Genomic DNA, 22,046 nt, shown 5'->3' with positions numbered 1-22,046 from the left:
TTTTTTTTTAAAGAGACATCTTCTTATGTGGAAAAAAGTACAGTAAATTTGACAATATTTTTATTATTGCCATTTTTTAATTAATTAATTAATTTATTTAAAGTTGTTGTACAAGTTAAAAAATGAAAAAAACCAGCCCAAACTATGAGTTACAAAATTTGGTCCTGAATTAGAAATCAGCCCACTTAGAGCTTATTAATTCAAGAATTGGGCCGGCCACGGCATCAGCCCATTATCACCGGACTGAACTCACGTTCCACACTGCTTTAGGGTTTGCTTGCAGCACAAGGACCGCCGATCTTTCTTTCATATAAGCATTCAATCGTTCCTTCTCCAAACGCTGCGCTTCGGTGGATACCTCCGTTCAAGGTACTGTTCCAATCTCTACTCCCGTTCAATCAATCGACTTGTTGGTTAGATACAATTGTCTGGATGCCGAGAAAATAACGTTAAAATGGAAGAAAATTTTCAATTTTAAATTTGACCATAGAACGCTCTAGAATACATAAAATTACTGTTTTCCAAAAAATCATATGACTCTTTGGCTTAGTTGATCTGAGTTTTAATTTTTATTTTATTTTATTTTTCTGTTTTTGGATTTTTGGCAGCAAGGAAAGTGAGAGAGATAACATAGAACTCAAAATGTGGTATTCTTTTTATTTTTCTTCATTTTATTGGCAACCAAACAGAGAATTTATGACTTGGGAATGCCAATGCTGGAAGTTTTGAATTCGAGGGGTTTTCTATGAACAGCAGTGGAACTAATCCCACTTTGGATTACAGCTCAGACTGAATATTTTGTTAGATTAATGGTCGTTGCTATTTGGGAATGTTTTCTTGTATAAAAACAGATATAGTTTAAATACAGAGAAAATGTGAAGAAGTTAATTAAAATTTTGAATTTAAAATTCACTCCAGCGATGATTTGTGAATACAGGAAAATGCCACTTTACTTAAAGTTCAGTGACGTTTAGGCTTAGTTGTGCTGATTTTTCCTTTTCTTTGTTTTTTTTTGTCTGGAGCTTCAATAAGAATAAAACATTTTTGAGAAGAAGAATATAAGCTGAAGCAAAGCCTTATACAAGATGATGATGTCTTTCATTTATGCACTCCCTGGTTTTCACAATTACCAATCTGAAGTTTGCAGTCCTTGCCTTATCCACCATGTCCTTTTCTATTCCAATGTCACTCTACAGTGACTAATCTGAGTCATATATGATGCCAGATATTCATTGGATTTGAGCTCTCATGTGAAATGTTCCTTTAATTATTAGAGGAATACACATAAAATCCTGGGCTCTTCTTAGTATGTTATGTCCCCAGTTGACATTCTGTTTCCTTCTACCATTTTTCTTTTAGTTATGCCTGTCTTACATGTATTTGGTCCTTGTCTCCCCCTTTAGTGGTATTAGTCTCTTATGAACATGTCTGACGCATTTCAGAATTGTTTGCATTCCTATTATACCAATAGTCTAATTCAATACACATAATGAAGACTAAATCTTACCAAAAGCTGCAACTTCAATATGTTTTTGATAATTAAATTAGCCATATTTGGTGGTTGACAAACAGATAAAAGTTGATGGATGATATGTAGTATATATGAAGAATAAATACTCCAAAACATTAAAAGGTCCTCGAACATTGAAAAACTCAATGACTTGTGTTCACTTGATGGAAAATGAACTTGCGGCTTCCATGAACAATAAAAACAAGGCCTTAGGAAACAAGGCAATGATTTTTCCAGTTTCCTTATATCCATAGGGAAGACCACACATGCCCTAGTTTCCCTTTTCTCATGCATTTAGGCTCTTTAAGTTTCTCATGCCTTTTTTTCTTTCAAGATTCTCATGGCTTTGGTGTTTATTATGATCATATGGTTGGAACTTAATTTCCATAATCTAGTTTGATTTACGTTAGAAAGAGGGGGAAAAGCAATCAAGAACTTGTGTTGATGTTATTTGTCGTATTGAAGTTAGACTTTAGTTAACATATTACATGTTCAAAATGAGGATGTTTTGGAGGGTAAATATATTTTGAACTGTTAAAAGCAAATTTAACAACTACGAAAGATAGGGAACTTGATAATATAGAACAATTTTTTGCAAGATTTTAAGGAAAGATCGTGAATAGAGGAGAGGATAGGGTAATGTGGATAGTCTTTTTATGCTGCCTTAAAGTTGGGGAGTTCACCTTCTTTTCCAGCGGGGGTCATTGGAAGTCTTAGGCTCCATCTAAAGTGACTTTCTTTACATGGGAAGCTTGTCTAGGAGATGTTTTGGCCCTTGATTAGTTGCAAAAAAGGGGATGAACGTTGGTTAATAGATGTTTATGTAAAGTGGAAGAGGAATTAATAGATCATATTCTCCTTCATTGTCCCTTGGTAAGGGATCTTTGACAATTGCTATTTTCTTTGGTTGGTGGTCTTTGGGTTCTATTGACCATAGTGAGAGAAACTCTGTTAGGGTGGCATGGGTCCTTCATTGGTAAGAAGCATAAGAAGGTCTGGATAGTTACTCCTTTACGTATTTTTTGACTATTTGGAAAGAGAGAATTTGAAGGTTGTTTGAGAATGAGGAACAGTCTATCCAAATTTTGAAGAACACTTTCCTCTGTAATATTTTATTTTTTATTTTTATTTTTTTTTTATTTTCCTTTTTATGGGTAAAGATGTATATAGGTGATGCAGTTTGTCTCTAGTTGATTTTGTTGATCGGTTGGGTTGTTGGTAAGAGAGGGAGTTGTTTTTTAGTTTTCCTGCCTTGGTTGTTCCTTGGCTTTTTTGTTGTTTTCTTGGTGCTCTTTGTATGTTTCTTGTGTACCTTGTCGCACTTTTTCTTTGACGCATGTTTATAATATCTCATGATTACTTATCAAAATAAACAAAAAATGAAAATAAAAATACATTTATAGAAATAGATTTGGAATAATATCTCTAGATAATCTGAAAATAGAAATACATTTACATGATTACTTATAATATCTCTAGATAATCTGAAGATGATACAAGAAATCCAAATGCTCACTTAGAGATATGCTAAATATAACTAATTTTATGGTGATAATCTTGTAAATTTGGCAATCCCTTTGCTTCATCTCAAAACAATGCTTTATAAAACTCATTTTGTAGTAAGGTTAGATTTGGAATAATATTTTACTTTTAGTTCTAATTGTGATAAAGTTTTATGAAATATGAAATAATTTTATGCATGAATAAAAATTAAATTTTATTGAGATTATTTTCATGCTTTTTGTCTGGCTTTTTCAATTTAAAAAATTTTCTAATCAGTTACTGAAATAGATATTAATGTTCTTAATATTTTTTTGCTTTCCATGAGTCAATTCACATTTGCATAGGCATGAAGTATTGGGAATTAGAATCAACGCCAAATTCTTCTCCAACGTTAATTGTATACTTTTCTTGTCCTTGTTGTGCCCTTGTTACAGGCTCCTTTCTGTTTTGTTATTCCTATTTGTATATATGTATGTGTGTGTGTGTGTTTTCTTATTGCCCATTAAAAATAAAAAGGAATTAAGAAATAAAACCTCAAACTTTTAAATTTTAGGATTATATTGGACAACAAAAATATTCACTATTCCTATTTTTATTGTATATTATTCTCTAAAATTAGTCTTCCATGTATATAAATAATTATGGTACATGTAATTATTTGTAGCTGTGACTTAATAATATTAATTGCTTTACCCATATTATCATGGTGTATGATTTTTTTTCTCTTTTTCTTTGTTTTAAGTATACTTTATTGCTATTCATATCCCACTTTTGATCCTTGTCATGGTGTCACTTTTTTAAAACCTAATTCCACGAGTATTACCATCTTCATTCATCAAATAGGAATGGTTTGTATCACCAAGACACCGAAAGGGCTGACTATATGTATCTTAGGAGACCCAACTCATTCAAATCAAAATAGCTAGATGATTATTTGTAATGAGCAGAGTCAATAGGATGAACTAAAAAAGTTCTGCATCATGAGTTTTGTACCACACACAAGTTAGATGGGCTCTTGGGTCTTCTCCACACTAAAGGATAAAACTATGTTGTTTAATGTAAACCCATGCTTCAAGCTCTTAAAGCATGCTTAATTCAAGTTTTCCTTGGTGTGTTTCTATTAGATCCTAACTTACCAATGATTACTTGGTAGGTTGTATATTTGATCGTCACTTAGTCAAACCTCTCCCATAGTGTTAAAATATGAAGCCAATTATTGGATAAGCCCTGTTTCTATTTTTTATTGAATATTTCTCTCTAAAATTTTAGCATTCCATGTGTATAAATATCAATATGATATATGTTCAAATTTGTAACTATGTATATATATATCTTTGATAAATAACTATAACTTAATAATATTAATTGCTTTACTTGTTTTATCACGTTGTTATTTTTTTTTTCTCTTTTTCTTTGTTTCATGCATCATTTGTCACTATTTATATCCGAAATTTAATCCCTTGTCATAGAGTCACTTTGGAAAAATGTAATTCCATGAGTTATTACCTTATGCATTTATCAAATAGGAAAGATTTTAGTTTCTTATACATTAAAAGGAGAAAACTATAATATTTGGAGAAGAGCCATGCTTAAGGCTCTTAGTGTCAAGAAAAAGGCATGCTATGTATGGAATTTTGTCTAAATTGACAACTACTACTTTGAGGTTTAATTACCCTCTAATTGGGCCCGGGTTGGAGCATCTTAAGGGTTTGGTTTATAAGCTCTCAGTGGATGGTGCTACTTCAGAGAGAAGAGACAGTCAAGAGTTTCTATTCATTCCAGATGTTGAAGCTGACATGTCGACAACAACGGTTGAACAATCTCCTACCGACGAAGCTCTCCTAGTTGAAGCGTCAAGATTCTCAGGTGCTTCTTCTATGGGTTCCTCTTTGAGGTCAAGGCCTTCTTCTACTTCTTCTCCATCTGGGGTTGGGGTGATGACTGAGATCCTTGAGGGGGGATGCAACTGTAGAATGTGTGGGAGAGGAGGGAGGCAAGTTTTCTGATTTTCTCAAGTAGGGCCTGCTGAGAATGGTTCTAGCTGATGTAAGAAGTGGATTTGGCTAGGTTTGAGAAATCAGGTGCTGAGGTTTCTGAGGATGAGAGAAATAAGGGGATAAGCTCTTAAAGGGGGCTCCAAAAGGAGGGGTGGTTACGCAAGATGAGTTGTCCTTCAGTTCTTTGGCTGCTTTTTGCAACTTTTTAGGTATGCCTACAATGGGTTTCGAAGAGGAGATCTTGTCGTTTCTAATTAAGATGAAGTAGAGAAGGGAGTTGAAGAGTTGAAAGCTTAGAAAGGGGAAGAAAAAGGTTGCCTCATCTAAGTTTGATAGGGAGCTTAAAAAGTTGGAAAGCTCCATTAACTATGGTGGAGGAGCCTCTGGGAGGGGAGGTAGGGACAAGGTTGGGTGGGATCTTGTTCCAGTTGGTCAATGATATTAAAAGTTTTGTCTTGGAATGTTAGAGGGGTTAATGATAGGGAGAAAATGAAAATCATCAATTCCATGACAAGGATGCAGAAAGTGAATGTGCTCTATCTTCAAGAAACCAAAATTTAGTCAATGACGATGGAGATTGTTAGAAGTTTAGGTATGAGTAGGTTCTTAGAGTGGGGTTTTGTGAATGTCAAGGGTACTATTGGAGAGGTTCTTGTTTTCTAGAACAATAGATTGGTAGATTTGATAGGGTTGGAGGTTTGATATTAAAAATTTCATCTTGGAATGTTAAGAGGGGTTAATGATAGGGAGAAAAGGAAAATAATCAATTCCACGACAAGGATGCAGAAAGTAAATGTGGTCTATCTTCAAGAAACCAAAATTTAGTCTATGACGATGGAGATTGTTAGAAGTTTAGGTATGGGTTGGTTCTTAGAGTGGGGTTTTGTGAATGTTAGGTGTACTATTGGAGAGGTTCTTGTTTTTTGGAACAATAGATTGGTAGATTTGATAGGGTTGGAGGTAGGTGAGTTCTCCATTTTGTGTAGGTTTGAGAATAGGGAGGATGAATTTGTTTGGATTTTCATAGCGGTATATGGACCTTCTTATGGAAAGGATAGAGAGGATCTTTGACTAGAGTTAGAGGCCATCAAAAGGGTTATGGGATGAGTTGTGGTGTGTAGGAGGGGATTCCAATGTGCAAGAGTGGCACCGGATTAATTGCTTCAATGAAGAGATTCTTTGATATTATCAATGAGTTAGAGTTGAGGGATCTTTTGTTGGTAGGGGGTCCTTTAACTTGGTGTGGTAGGCAAAACAATCTTTTTCTTTCCAGATTGGATCATTTCCTAGTGTTTGAGGGGTGGGAAAGTCACTTCAGTGGGGTGGTTCAAAGTGCCTAATCACGACCTGTTTTTGACCATTTGCCTATCTTGCTAGATATAAAGGTCCTACTCTCTTTAGGTTTGAAAATATGTGGTCAAGGGAGGAAGGGTTTTTAGAGCTGTCGAAGGTTGTCTTAATCATTTTTTGTTTTGCCAATTTCATTTTGGCTTCCAAGTTAAAATCCCTGAAGTTATTATTGAAATAAAGAGGTGTTTGATGATGTCTTGATGAGGAAGGAGGAGGCTTTTAAGCAATTAGGTTTTTGGGATACTAAGGAGAGGGAAAGTGCACTGTTTCTTGTTGAGGTAGTAGCTAGGAAGATTTTTTTCCAACGAAGATTACCAAATATGGGCTTTGATGGAAGAAGCATCTTGGAGACAAAAATGAAGGGAAATTTGGCTTAAGACAGGAGATAGAAATACCAAGTTTTTTTTTTCATAAGATGGCTTATTGTCACAGGATGCTTCAAATGAGCCTCCTCATGGGTTTATATAGAGTTCAGGAAGCTTTTGGAGACTCCTAGAGCCATCTACACTAAGCCATTGGAGGGAAGAGTGTGGAAGGTTCCAGAGATGCCTAGATATGTCCACACATCTCTACACTATGGTGGAAGGCATGAGAGGAGTTCAAGATTTTCTAGAGAATTTTAGAGATCTCTTGTACATAGGGTTGTACATAGAATTGTGTAGGGTATTCTAGAATCTTCTGATTTGTAAGGAACCCTCCAAGGTTCTAGAGAGTTCCATTGGTGCCTATAAAAAGAAGAATTTTTCTTGCTAAGATTAAAGTGAATGGGGTGTGACTTACAAAAGAAAGAGAGAGGGAGAGATATATATATAAAGGAGGGGGTGGCTTAAGCTTTTAAAACCCTTTTTCTTGAAGAAGAGGATTGGAGGCATGGCATTGATGCTATGTCCTTTGAGGTGCTAGATGATCAAGAAGTTAGGAAGTTGGAGGAGACCTTCACGGAGGAGGTGTTTGGTGCATTTTAGAGTTGAGTGGTGACAAAGCCCTTGGCTTAGATGGCTTTTCTGTGGCCCTTTGGCACTTTAGTTGGGAGTTTGTGAAAATTGAAGTGTTAAGTTTTTTTAATGAGTTTCATGAGCACGGTAGGTTTGTAAAAAGTTTAAGAAGAAAGGAGCAAAAGATCTAAGAATTTTAGGCCTAAAAGCTTGGTAGGAGGCCTATATAAATTATTAATGAACGTATTTGCCAATAGACGCAAGAAAGTGATGGGAAAAGTAGTTTCCAAGTTTCGAAATGCTATTTTGGACTATTAAGAAGGAAAGAAATCAAAGAGTGTCTGAAGATGAGTAGATGTCAAATCAAAGACTCAAAAGCTCTTTTCTTAACAATCTATCTTTTTGGATTCATTGTACATAGATGGAAACACTATGCCTTTAATTGATTTCATGGATTGATTGTGTTCTTGTTGAGGAAGGGAGTGGTTTTTTGTTTTCCCTCTTTTTTTTTTGCCTCTTGGTACTCTTTGTATATGTCATGTGTACTCTCGTGCGTTAGTTGCACTTTTAATACATTCTCTTATTTATAGAAAAAAAAAGGTTTTATTGTGAATTTCTATTAGATCCTTCAACTTACCAACAATTAATTAGTAGGTCGTTATATCTCATAGTTAATCAATGCTTTCCCATATTGTTCAAATGTTAAGCAAATTTTTGGAAAAGCTATGTCAATTTGGAAGAAAAGGAAGATCAACCAGGAAAAAAGAAGAAGAGAAAAGAATAAAGCACTCCTATATTAAAAAAGGAAAAGAAAGAACTTTAAAGTACAAAATAAATAAAATGAATTTAATATTATTAGTTATTGTTAAGAGAGAGAGAGAAGAAAACCTTGATTCTCATTCATTTAGTATCTACTTACAATTGAGAAAATATATATCTACCATACATGTGACCTATATTAAAAAAAAAGGAAAGATTGTACACTATAAATTCATTATATTCAACACTCCCCCTCAAGCTGGAGCATATATGTCATATGCACCAAGCTTGTTACAAATGTATTTAATCCTAGGACCTCTGAGAGATTTAGTGAAGATGTCTGCTAGTTGATCATTTGAATTAACAAAACTTGTAGCAACACATCCTGATGCGATCTTTTCTCTAATGAAGTGACAGTCAACTTCAATATGTTTGGTCCTTTCATGAAAGACTGGATTGGATGCAATACGTAATGTGGCCTGGTTATCACAGATGAGTTTCATCTGTTCATCCTTTCCAAATCTTAACTCTCGAAGAAGATGTCTCAACCATATGAGTTCACATGTTGCCAAAGCCATAGCTCGATACTCAGTTTCGGCACTAGATCTGGCCACTACATCTTGTTTCTTACTCTTCCAAGATATTAGATTACCTCCAATAAAAACACAGTACCCTAAAGTGGAACGTCTATCTGTGGGTGAGCTAGCCTAATCTGCATCTGTGTAACCAACAACCTGAGTATGACCTTTGTTCTCGTACAACACACCTTGGCCTGATGTACTTTTGATATATCGAAGAATGCAGATTACGACATCCCAATGGCTATCACATGGTGACTATAGGAATTGACTAACAACACTCACAGGAAAAGAAATGTTTGGACGAGTAATGGTGAGATAGTTCAATTTACCTACAAGCCGTCGATATCTCCCAGGGTCTCCTAAAGGCTCCCCCTGTCCTAGTACAAGTTTGACATTCGGATCCATAGGTGTGTCTATTGGTTTACAGTCTAACATACCAGTTTCTTTCAGGATGTCTAAAGCATACTTCCTTTGGGAAAGGACCACACCGGAACTAGATTGAGCTATCTCAATTCACAAGAAATACTTGAGTTTCCCCAAGTCTTTGGTCTGAAAGTGGGTAAAAAGATGTTGCTTTAGTTTCTGAATACCATCCTGATCACTGCCTGAAATGACGATGTCATCCACATAAACAACCAAATAAATACACTGCCTCAAGGAGTTATGATGATAGAAAATTGAATGGTCTACTGTACTGCGAAGCATGCCAAACTCTTGAACAACAGAACTAAAACGACCAAACCATACTCGAGGAGATTGTTTCAAGCCATATAGAGAACGGCGTAACCTGTACATTAAACCAGACTCCCCCTGAGCAACAAAACCAGGAGGTTGCTCCATATAAACTTCCTCGGCAAGATCACCATGAAGGAAGGTATTTTTAATATCCAACTGATAAAGAGGCCAAGAACACATAGCAGCCATGGAGAGAAGCAAACGGACAGAAGCAATCTTGGCAGCAGGGGAGAATGTGTCACCATAATCAGAACCATAAACCTGAGTATAGCCTTTAGTAACTAAGTGGGTGCTTCATACAGGGGTGAAGTGGTTTAGGGGAAAAGGTCTCTTTTTGGATTGGTGGAACCCCTCTGTTGGGTGTCTCATTGAGGACAAGGAGTTTTGCGAGGTGTGGGTTAGAATTCTGGGTCTCCCTTTGCATCTTTGGGGGAATAGTTAGTTCAAAAGTTTGGGGGAAGCTAGTGGCTATTGATGAGGATACGTTGGAATGTAGGTTTTTGCAGCAGTGGGTTAGGATTTTCGTTAAAATCAGAGGGTGGAACTTTCCTAGTTTTTTGCAAGTGGTGCTTGGTTCCACTGGTTACGCGATCTAGCTATGGTAGGAGACTCCTCCTTAAAAGAGCAAGGTGCAACCCTTGCAGCGTTGCAAAGGAAGGGGGGGAGGGGATGAGGGTGTGGATGGGTCACACACCCTCGAAGAGTAGTTGAAGTTCTTTCTATGAAGGGGACTAGCTTGGTGTCATTGGATGACTCGCTATTCTCTGCAAAAGGGGAAGAGGGCACTATCCTTGATGTGATGGGAGCAGTTGTTGGTGCAGAGACCAGTCTGCCCCCTGTAGGTGATGGGTTAAAGCTTAGTGGAGGGGGCTTTTCTGAGTTGGGCCAGGTTGCGTCGGTGGTTAGGTCCTAGAAGACATATATGGTTTGTCTTATTGAGACAAAAATGCAAGAGAATGTTGTTAAAGGTGGTGAAAAGTCTGGGTGTTGGTAGATTTTGGATTGGGGTGCAGTTGATGCTAGGGGGAGTGTTCGGAGGCATCCTAAGGTGAAAATTAATGGGTTTACACTGATTGACGAAGAAAAGATCAAGGCTGGGGTGTACAGGGCTTACCAAACTCTACTGACTAAAATGGGGACTGCAGGCTGAGTCTTGGGAGTCTTCAGTTTAGAGTGTTGGGAGAAGAAAGGTCTAGAAACTTAGAAGAGCCTTTTTCGGAAGATGAGGTGTTTGAAGCCCTTTCTAGCCTTTTTGGTGACAAAGCGCCAGGCCTAGACAACTTCACCATGGCGTTTTGGCACTTCTGCTGGGATTTCACTAAAGCTGAGATTATGGCTCTCTTTGAAGATTTCTTCTGCCTTGGCACGTTCCAGATGAGCTTAAACTCCACTTTCTTAGTACTAATTCCAAAAAAAAGGGGTATAGAAGAGTTGAAATACTTCAGACCGATCAGTCCGGTGGGGGGATTGTACAAGCTTCTCGCCAAAGTCCTGGCAAACAGGTTGAAGTTAGGTGTGGGGGTGTTGGTTTCAAATAACCAGCATGCCTTTATTCAGGGTAGACAAATTTTGGATGTTGCCTTGATCGCAAATGAGGCTGTGGATTCTAGGTTAAAGGGCAACATCCTTGGACGACTCCTAAAATTGGACATTGAGAGGGCATTTGACCATGTCAACTGGGACTGCCTCTTTGCTGTCATGTCTAATATGGGGTTTGGAGAAAGGTGGATTAGCTGGATTAGGTGGTGTATCTCCACTGCTAGCTTCTCATTCTTCATCAATGAAACTCCTTTCGGATTTTTCCGTAGCACTAGGGGCTTGAGACAAGGCGACCCACTATCCCTCTATCTTTTAATTTTGGTCATGGAAGTTCTTAGTCAACTGCTGACTAAAGCCAGTGTGGGGGCTTCGTTGAGGGGTTTAAGATGGGAAAAAACAGTGGGGAAGGGAAGGACTTGCTCCATCTCCTGTTTGTTGATGGCACACTAATTTTTTGCAGCGCTAACAGTGAAAATCTAAGATACTTGAGTTGGGTGTTTTTGTGGTTCAAGGCGATCTCCAATTTAAAAGTGAATTGAGATAAAAGTGAGGTTATCCCTGTAGAAAAGATTTAGTATTTGGAGGATGTTGTTTCGGTGATGGGAAACTCCCTACTTCTTATCTGGGACTTCCTTTGGGTGCCTCCAAATCTTCAACAGTGTGGGATGCAGTGGAAGAGAGATTTAGGAAAAGACTGTCTTTGTGGAAAAGGCTATATCTCTCTAAGGGAGGGGGGAGGCTCACCTTGATAAAAAGCACTTTATCAACTCTCCCTATTTCCTTCCTATCTCTCTGTGTTATTCCGTGGAAGGTGTTTGCAAGACTTGAAAAGATTCAAAGGGACTTTTTGTGGTTTGTGGTGCCTTAGAGAAAAAACCCCACTTGGTGAATTGGAACTTGGTTTGTACTGATAAGAAGGAGGAAGGCTTGGGAATTCGTAGACTTGTGGATTTAAACAAAGCCTTACTTGGGAAGTGGAGTTGGAGATTTGCGATAGAGAGGGAGCCCTTTTGGAAACAAGTCATCATCAACAAATTTTGGTTAGAGGAAGGAGGGTGGTGTTTGAGAGTAGCCAGGGGAGGCTATGGTGTGGGGGTGTGGAAAGCCATTAGAAAAGAATGGGAGGGTATTTGTTGTAGATCTCGTTTTATTGTTGGGAATGGGAGAAATGTCAAGTTTTAGAAGGACTTGTGGTGTAAGGACCAAACATTGAAAGAAGCTTTCCCTAACCTATACCGGTTGGCGGTTAACAAAGACGAGTGGGTGTCAAATGCTTAGGAGGGGAATGGGGAGTCATGTTGTTGGAATCCTCACTTCTTAAGGCATTCTAATGATTGGGAATTGGAAGAGGTGGAGGGCTTGTTTCGAAATTTGAATCCTTTGGTAGTGAGGAGAAGTGGAGGATGTTTTGAGCTGTAAAGAAAGTAGGGATGACATTTTCTTTGTTAGATCCCTCTACCTTTCCTTCACAAGGGCCTATAGTGACCCTTTTCCTTGGGGTCTTATTTGGAGGTCTTGGGCTCCTATGAGGGTGAGCTTTTTTGCTTGAGAAGCGTCTTGGAACAGAATTTTGACCATTGACCAGCTCAAAAAGAGGGGATAGAATATGCCAAATAGGTGTTACTTGTGTAAAGAGAAAGAGGAAACTAGTGATCATTTATTCTTGTTTTGTAAAAAGGCTACAATGCTTTGGAGTTTGATTTTCTCCCTTTTTGGTGTGCAGTGGGTTTTGCATTCTTCAATTAAAAGGAATTTGCTTTTGGTTGGCATGGTGCCTTTGTGGGTAAGAGGAGGGAGAAGGCTTGGAGGGCTGCCCCTTTATGCTTATTGTGGACCTTATGGAAGGAAAGAAATGAAAGAGTGTTCAATGATATCAAACAGTCGAACCAAGATTTAGAACATTCCTTTTTGTATACTCTTGTAAATTGGGCTAGGGTATTTATAGAGGATCATACTTTGTCTATGATTGACTTTATAGAATGACTATATGTCTAGATAGGGGAAAGTTTTTTTTGTCTTCTTTGCCTAGCTTTTTTGGTGTTTTGATTGTATACTTTGTATGTACTGTTTTCACCGCTTCTAGGCACTTCTAATACAAGCTATATTTACCTATCAATTTTTTTATTTATTTATTTTTATTAGAAAGAAAGATGTATTAATTATGGATAAAAAAACATGAGAAGGATGAGGGGTCCTCCCCACAAAATAAAAGAAGCTGATCAAAGTGAGGCTAAACTCCTCCACTATACAAGGAGACCTATACAAAAGGTTTAGTCAACTTGAGGATATATATCGATTTCCAGGTAAAGCTCCTCTCATTGTTGTACAACCCTTTTGAATTATAAACCAAAAGCCAATTGAGGTCAATATTGCAACCTTTTTGAATTATAAACCAAAAGCCAGTGAGCCCAATAACATTGATTGGAATGTCTTTAAATGCGTTGATACAAGAGGCCCAAAAGGAGAAATAGAAGTGAAGTGATTCTAAATACAAGGTTTTGGATGTTTTGAATGTATGTTACTTAATTTCAATAATTAGGGTTTAAGAAAATTTCTCAACATTAACTCAGTGGAGAGTGGATTTTGATGGAACTATTTGCAAGAGATTTCTATTGTTACATTTTTCATTACTTTTTCTAGAAGCAAGCAATTTTCAGTTGTGGTGAAAGGAAATTTCCTTTTGTGTACTTAAAGTTGTGGAATGGGTTATATGTTTAGATGTTAAATTCATATGTTTGGATTTACTTGTATTATAATGTTAGTGGTTGGAAATCAAGATTTCAGATGAGTTTTAATGTTGTACATGTATGTTTCTTGAATGTTGTACATGAATAGTTACAGCTTTAGAAAGTAACTTAGCATTAGCTCATTGCTGAGTGTTCTGGTAGAGTTCTTTGCAAAAAACTGTGGCTCTGATGGAACTAAAGTAAAATGTTTTATTATTGATTTGGAAAGAAAAGCACTTTTGCAGTTCCAGTGAAAGAAATTGAACTAAAATTGGGGGAAAGGCTTATTCTGAGATGGTGAATTCATGAGCTTGGATTCACTTGATTTTGTGAAGTGATAAGGGTTTGTGATTTTAAGTATGGGTTTCAAATTTGAATGTTTTATAGATATTAAGTTTTTTGGAAGTGACTCGATGCTTCTTCAATGCACACTGGATTTAAGAGAACTATATGTTTAGAATTATGTAGTTTCAGTATAATTAGCATTGAAAATTTCATAATTTATTTGGATAAAAAAAATTAGCAATTTAGAGTTCAAGTGAAAGAAATTTTCTTTATGTGATGGTTAGTGATTGGTGGAAAGATATATGCTGAGATGTTGAATTCCTGGTTTGAATTTATTTGCATCATAATGTAACGTGATTGGAATTTGTGATTTTAATTTGGGTTCTGCATGCTGTATTTGTATGCCTTTTGTTTTTTTTTTTTTTCAATTTGAATGACTATTGTTTTAGAAAGTAACTCTTGTTGAGTATGAGTTTGATGCACCATAAATTTAGTAGAGCTCTTTGGCATAAAGTTGTATAAGTTAACTGAAATGAATTCAAATTTTCATTATTTATCCAGGGAAAAAGGCAATTTACAGTTTCAAGAAAATAAATTGTGGGGAGGGTTATCCTGAGATGTTGAATTTATGCATTTGGATTTACTTGTATCATAATGTAAAGTGATTGGAATTGGTGATTTAAAGTGCACACAATATATAGAGTGAACTAATTCTTTAACATATGATGTTGGTTTTAATTTTATTACTTCCAAGTAATTGTTAGTTGACTCTGATACCTATCTTGTCGAATTTTTCATTTTCATGCAAGTAGAAGAACAATGAATTATAAAATCGAGTAATTTCATGTGTGTGTGTTACATACATACATGTATGTATGTATGTATGTATGTATAAAAGCATCATTTAAAAGTAGCAAACACAGTACATTGGAAGTATACATGTGAGAACACAAAAGATGCAATCCACAGCAGCCACAGCCCCACTCTAGAACTTGGAGCACAACCACTGCATAAAATGCATCAAGGATGAAAAAGCAATTTACAATCTTAATGGAAGAAATGCCTTTCTGTAGAGATAAATGAAATTGGGAAGAAGGATTATGCTGAGTGTTAAATTTGGAAGTCTGAATTTACTTAATACTAAGATGTAAAAGGATTGGAATTTGTGTCTTAAACTACAAGTTTTGAACTATAATGCGTGTGTTTTCTTCAAGTATGGTTGATGGATGTTTTAGTTGATAACACAGTTTTCATTTCTTTAATTAAATGTAGGTTGAACCCAGGTTCCCATCTAATTGAATCTTGCGAATAGAACTATTTTTTCTGGAGGAGTACTACTTTCCTAAGGAGCAGGTAAAATGTCTCGAAGAGGGTTGATGGAGCAGGATTTGAGCAAGCTGGATGTGACAACACTACATCCGCTCTCACCTGAAGTTATTTCTCGTCAGGCTACTATAAATATCGGTAATTAGCTTATGGAATGCTTGAACTACCTTACCTTAGATTAGTCATCATATTTACTGCAGAAGGCTTTATAAATCCCTGTCTAGGTGATGGTCAGCTGTAAATCCTAATCTTTTATATCAGTTGAAGTTGATAATTTCAGTTGATTTTATCTTTTCAGGCACAATTGGTCATGTGGCTCATGGGAAGTCCACAGTTGTAAAAGCTATATCTGGTGTTCAGGTGTTTTTTTTTTTTTTTTGGGTTTCTTTTTTGAATTTAACACTGCTTTTTATTAGTTTTATTTCTTTAGAAGAGTTGAGTGTAAATTTGTATTGTCACCTTCTTTTGCTAGTTTGTTCAGTGGAAAGGAAGCAAGTCCTTTGGACCAACTCAGGCTTTTCATTGTTACATTCAAACTATGAGTATAATAATGAAAAGCCTTAAGTTAACATAAAGATAGTCCCTTGAGAACTTCAGGCAACAACAAAATGAAATCTATCTTGTTTCTTTGAATTTGTGGGGATTCAAATGTGTTTCTGTCCCTGCTTTGGTTAGCTGAACTTGCTAGGTTATGGAAAATTATTCCTTACTGCTGGGTTTTTCGTTGGAGAAAAAAACATTGACTTAGAAGATGGTTGACCATAGTAATCCTCTAATTACTTTGTTAAAAATATTTACAGGCTTAAATCTGAAAGGTGGGTCCTTTATGGTTTATTTATCTACAGACTGTTCGTTTTAAAAATGAGCTGGAGCGCAACATTACTATCAAACTTGGATATGCAAATGCCAAGATATACAAATGTGAAGATGAACGGTGCCCTCGACCCATGTGCTACAAGTAGGGTGATGTCTAATATATATATATATATATATATATCTGTTTTTCATGTTAACTTCAGGCTTTTCATTGTTATATTCAAAATATTATTGCAGGGCCTATGGAAGTGGAAAGGAAGATAGTCCTCTCTGTGATGTGCCTGGGTTTGAAAACTGCAGGATGAAGTTGCTACGACATGTGTCCTTTGTAGATTGCCCGGTAAGGTGTTAAAATGCTAATATCTAGAAAATGCTGTCTTTTGTAATGTATGAATTATTTCTCTATGATGAGTATCAAATCACTTTAATAGTTTTCTTGTGGTTATACTTGGTTTTCAGTTGTGCAAGTTTTTCCTCTAATAAAGCTCCTGAGGCCTCACTGAGGTGGCAAGGGTTGGGGTGGAAACTGGGGAGGTTCTATGATGTAGGACAACCTTAGGACTGCCTACAATTGAATAGGTGGACTAGGGTTTTTATCTTTTAGGGTTTAAGGAGAGGAACAAAGGATAAAGTTTATAACAGCAAAATAAAATAAAATATAGAGAAGAAATGTAAGGAGAACAAGGGATAGGAAACTTAGAGCCACACTAAAGCCTGTTGGGGGTTTAACCTAGAAGAAAATCAATGGAATCTCACTATTGAGAATTGCAAAGTTTGCTTAAAAACATTATTTGTTTTTTGATAAATAAGCAAAAGTATTGTATTACAAAGAGGCACTAAAAAACATTATTAATCATCAATACTTTGGTTTACATCAATTAGCCTTATTTATATGGGTTTATCTAAAAAATATAAATTCTGCTAGAATTCTAGTAACCTATTATAACTCTTATTCTAATTCTTTTATAACCTAATTAGTTACTCCTAATTTGACTCTAATAAGTGCTAATCCTAATTTAATTCCAACTAACACTAATCCTACCTATCATTTATTTGTTTCTTTCCTTCTCTTTTTTGAATAGATCTTGGAGATTCATCCTTATCATTCTAGGTTTGAGTCTATATACTAAAGGCTAAAAATTCACTTATCAGAAAATGGATTTTCATCCCTCATGGAAAAAAAAAAAAACTCATCTTTTGATAAGCAAGAAGAAAAATATATTAATGAAAAGGGCTATACACCAAGGTACATACGTTGCATACAAGGGAAATCAAAAGGCATAGCCAAAATGAGGGAAAATGCAAAAAACAACTCCCTCCCTCAATTAGGCCCCACCTAGTTTACAAACCCAAATAGGCAATGGACATCCTAGCCCATAACTACGGATTAATCACAAATGAACTCTTCAAAGAATGAACCGTTTGTTTGTATTTTCAAACACTCTTTGGTTTTTCTCTTTCCACAAAGTCAAAATACACAATGGGACAACTTTCCAAACCTTCTTTCGCTTTCTTCCCATAAAGGAGTCATGCTAACTTAATAGGTCCTCCTTAACCGACAAAGGAAGCACCTAAGTGACTCTAAATAAAGCAAAAAGCAAGTGCCATATCTCCCTAGCTTTAGGGCAATGAAGAGGGATATGATCAGTAGGCTCCACTTCATTTTTACAAAGGTAACATTTGTTTGCCAAGGACCAACCTCTCCTTTGAAGTTGCTCTAAAGTCAAAACATTCCTCTAACAAGCTTCCCAAGTGAAAAAAACTTACTTTAGTTGGGACGTATAGTATAAATTTCTAAAATGCCTTAAGGGAAAGGAATTGAGTACCTTGGCTCTAGAACAGAATAGGGAGATTTTCCCAAGAACCATTCCTTGAGCCAATCCACACCAACAACCTATCCTTCTTTCCCATCTTCACAAACTTCCCATGCAATCTTGAGAAAGGAGACTTCATGATGTCTTACTCCCAGTTGTTCAAATGTCTAGTAAAACAATGATGCCCCCCCTCCCCTTGCTCATAACATCTACTACCTACGCCACTTTATTCAAAGCTAAAACATACAAGGTGTGAAAAGACACATGTAAGGATTCCTCCTGCACCATCCATCCACCCAAAACTTCATCCTTCTCCTATCCCCTATGTCAAAAGAAACTTTAGAAGTTCATAATGTCCCACCCTTTTCTAATAGCTTTCTGAGGGCTCACTCCATACCTGCCTCTCACAACATAAGATCTCCAACCTCTTAGCTTCCTCTCCATATTTTTCCTAAATAACTTGCTTCCAAAAGACATCTTCTTGAGAGGCAAATCTCCAATTCCACTTTCCAACAGTAAGAGAAGAAAGACTTTTGATGCAGCTCTACATATGATCGACCAATTCACCAAGTGCAACTTTTTCTCCAATGTGCTCACTCCCCATAGGAAATCCCTTTGGATCTTTTTGAACCTCATTTTGATTTACTAGGGATGGTGAATGTAGACATAAAGCAAATAGGCAAACAGGATAAAGTGCTACAAATCAATGTAAGTCCCCCTCCTTTCAAAATATACTACCTTTTCCACATTGAGAGCTTACCTTCAAAACTTTCTTCCAACCTATCCCACACTGAATCCACTTTGAAATAAGCGCCCAAAGGAAGACCTAGGGTAAGTAGCCAGAAGGTTACCCACATGACAAACCAACTCTGCAGCCAAATACTCAACATTGTCAACCTTGCATATAGGGATTAATTCACTTTTTTCAAGGTTGATCTTCAGACTTGAGATAGCTTTGAACCACATAAGAAGTCAACTTAAATAGATCATTTGAGAGTGAGAAGCCTCACAAATGACTAGGGTATCATTAGCAAAAAACAAATGTGAGACATCCACTCCCTCTCCAGGGCATTCTAATTTTTCTAATGCAGTATTTCTCCAGTTTATCCTTGGAAGTGCATATTAGTTTTGCATTCTGTCACTCGTAAACAGTGTCAAATTTGTGGCTTGAAGGTTGTTTCTTTACTAAATGGATTCAAACCCATCAAATGATTTACATTGCTGCTAGGCATAACATATTCTTTCTGTAGGTGATTCTAAAGGAAAAGGGTGGTGGACCTATTGTTCCTTTAGGCAAATATCCAAAATCTGAAGTTATGTCTGATAGAGATACTTAAATTAAGAAAGGGTTGCCTTAGTTTGAGATTTGAAAAAGAGATTAGGAAAGTTATGGAAGATATTGATGATAGTATGACACAAAACTACTCATCGAAGTTGGTACCCCTTTGTCATTTTCTTTATTGGAAGAACAGCAACAGAGACCAATCTTCTCATATATGAAGATTCAACTTGTGATGTGTGCACAGCAATAACCCATTATGTGGTTTATTGGAGATTTGTTCAGCAATAGCAGGATGTTGAAAGTAGTATATATGCCTGGTAAATTTTGGAGCTTGTTGCTGGATGGCATGGTACTGGTTTAGTGAGGTAGTTATGGTTATTATTAGGGATGCCTTTGTTGATGGCCTTTTCTTTCCATTTATGTCATTTTTGTAGATTGCTGTGCAGTGATATTGCACCATTGGATTAAAGAAGGTGGCTTTAAGATTCTGGATGTCCAGGCCTAAATGCCTGGGTCTACTGTCTAGTGATTTTTTTTTTATGTTTTTCTTTTTTCATCTTCCCATCTAGGGGCATGATATTCTCATGGCTACAATGCTTAATGGAGCGGCAATTATGGATGGGGCATTACTTCTTATAGCTGCCAATGAAAGCTGTCCACAGCCGCAAACTGCTGAGCATCTGGCTGCTGTTGAAATAATGCGTCTTCAGCATATTATAATCCTTCAAAATAAAGTTGATCTCATTCAGGAAAATGTAGCCATCAACCAGCATGAAGCAATTCAGAAATTTATTCAGGTAGTTTCCTTAGACCACACTAGTTGAATTTATATGTTATGTGTCAATTTACTTCAATGAATTGTATTGCTGAACTTGTACTATACCAGGGAACTGTTGCAGATGGTGCACCAGTGGTACCAATTTCTGCGCAGCTGAAGTATAATATTGATGTTGTGTGTGAATATATTGTGAAAAAGATCCCCATTCCAGAGAGAGACTTTACTTCACCACCAAATATGATTGTGATTCGGTCATTTGATGTCAATAAGCCTGGGTTTGAGGTTGATGAGATAAGAGGTGGTGTTGCTGGTGGAAGCATTCTCAGGGTATGTATCTCCTCTATTACTTCAGAGATTCAGAAGTAAGAACTATGTAAATGCTTCACATGGATGCTGCTGATGCAAAATGCTTTATCTGCTTCCACATGGAAGATCTAGCGAGCTTGTTGCTTTCATGATAGGGATATTTTGAACTGAAATAAACCATAGAGGTTTTTTTTGTTTTTTTTAAAGAATGCCTTGAGTCATCCAGCGTGGTTTCTTCATGGACTTAGGGTGGAAGAATGGGCAGCAAAATCACATTTAGAGTGTATTTGAGTCATATTTCTTAACTGTAAACTGGAAGAGTGGATTCCAGCAGAAAGCCAAAAAAAAAAAAAAAAAAAGATAAAAAAACACTTCATATTGGGCTAGTGATTTCTGTTGTTCTCACCGTTGGCTACAACTCCTTGATTGTTCACAAATCTATGAAAAATCAAATTCATGTTGTTGGAGATGCATTTTGAATAGGCCAAACAGACCCTTGTTTGAGCCTTGGTATTGATAAACTACCTTCTAGAACCTCTTTTTTTTTTTTTTTTTTTTTTTTCTGGAAATAGATATCTTTAGGAATTGGGCATCTCAGATATCTTTTATTTTTGAATACCACATTTGACATTATGTTCTTGGCAGGGTGTTTTGAAAGTGAATCAGTTTATTGAGGTTCGTCCTGGGATTGTTGTTAAAGATGAGAATGGGAACATCAAATGCACACCAATATATTCTAGGATAGTCTCATTGTATGCTGAACAAAATGAGCTGCAATTTGCTGTGCCTGGAGGCCTCATTGGGGTTGGCACAACCATGGACCCCACTTTAACACGAGCTGATCGCCTGGTGGGGCAAGTTCTTGGAGAGGTTGGATCCCTCCCTGATGTTTTTGTTGAACTAGAGGTAACCAACTAAACCTGCAGGACTGATTAAACTTGTATTATTCCTATATATGCCCAGATAACATTACACATCAAAGCAATTGTTGTTTCTTCTATTTAGTTTAGGTGGTATTTTGGAAGTTTTCATTATTTGTTCTTCCTTTCTTGCTTATCAGCGCTTGTATTGGTTTTAGTTACCAGCAACCAAGAAATGTACCTTGCAAATGCTAGCCAAAGAATTCATTTTGCTTTTTCAAATGCCGTGGAAAAGAAAATAAAATACTTGCATCCTCGTATTATGAAGCACACCTTTGTTGCTGATCATTCTGTTCTCCAATTCTGCAGGTAAACTTCTTCCTGCTGCGACGGCTTATTGGTGTAAGGACTAAGGGAACAGAAAAGCAGGGAAAGGTTTCAAAGCTGACTAAGGGAGAGATCCTCATGTTGAATATTGGGTCCATGTCTACAGGTGCTCGAGTCCTTGCTGTTAGGAATGATTTGGCAAAGTTGCAACTCACATCTCCTGTGTGCACCAGCAGAGGGGAGAAGATTGCACTTAGTCGGAGAGTTGAGAAGCATTGGCGTCTGATTGGATGGGGCCAAATTCAAGCTGGAACCACTCTCGATGTCCCACCCAGCCCCATTTGAGTGAGAACTGAATCAACAGGTAAAACAGAAGCGGCTGAAAAGAGGAGTAATACGGCAGAAGAGGATTAAGGAAAATGTGGGAGGGCAGACAACTGTTAGGAACAATTTTTTTAAGGTGGAGAAGAAAACATGTTCTGGATGCTTGTGGTTGTGATATTTGTTTGCTTTGTGATAGGAAAGTACCCCAGACTGATTCTTTTTTTTGCTTCAGTATCTTTCCGACTGAACTGACATTTATATCAATGGTTGATGTTGGGTAAAGACATTGTCTT

General features: G+C 36.8%; 1 protein-coding gene across 2 annotated transcripts; it reads left to right on the top strand.

Annotated features, from left to right (window-relative positions):
- Positions 1–231: 231 nt before the first annotated feature.
- Positions 232–22,035, top strand: LOC100252857 (eukaryotic translation initiation factor 2 subunit 3-like). 2 transcript variants are annotated; one of them, XM_059740404.1, is made up of 10 exons: positions 244–369; positions 609–647; positions 15,193–15,384; positions 15,545–15,606; positions 16,092–16,204; positions 16,300–16,402; positions 19,728–19,955; positions 20,045–20,263; positions 20,888–21,148; positions 21,472–22,035. In XM_059740404.1, exons 3-10 carry the CDS (start codon positions 15,279–15,281, stop codon positions 21,772–21,774), a joined length of 1,395 nt encoding a protein of 464 aa, XP_059596387.1. In that variant the 5' UTR covers positions 244–369; positions 609–647; positions 15,193–15,278; the 3' UTR covers positions 21,775–22,035. The 2 variants fall into 2 exon arrangements, with proteins under 2 accessions (XP_059596386.1, XP_059596387.1); XM_059740403.1 differs by lacking the exon at positions 609–647 and having other exon boundaries at positions 232–369.
- The last annotated feature ends 11 nt before the right edge of the window (positions 22,036–22,046 follow it).

Source organism: Vitis vinifera, chromosome 10 (genome assembly GCF_030704535.1).
Source record: "Vitis vinifera cultivar Pinot Noir 40024 chromosome 10, ASM3070453v1".
In the NCBI taxonomy this organism is placed as follows: domain Eukaryota; kingdom Viridiplantae; phylum Streptophyta; class Magnoliopsida; order Vitales; family Vitaceae; genus Vitis; species Vitis vinifera.
This window is presented reverse-complemented; position numbering and strand designations above follow the sequence as displayed.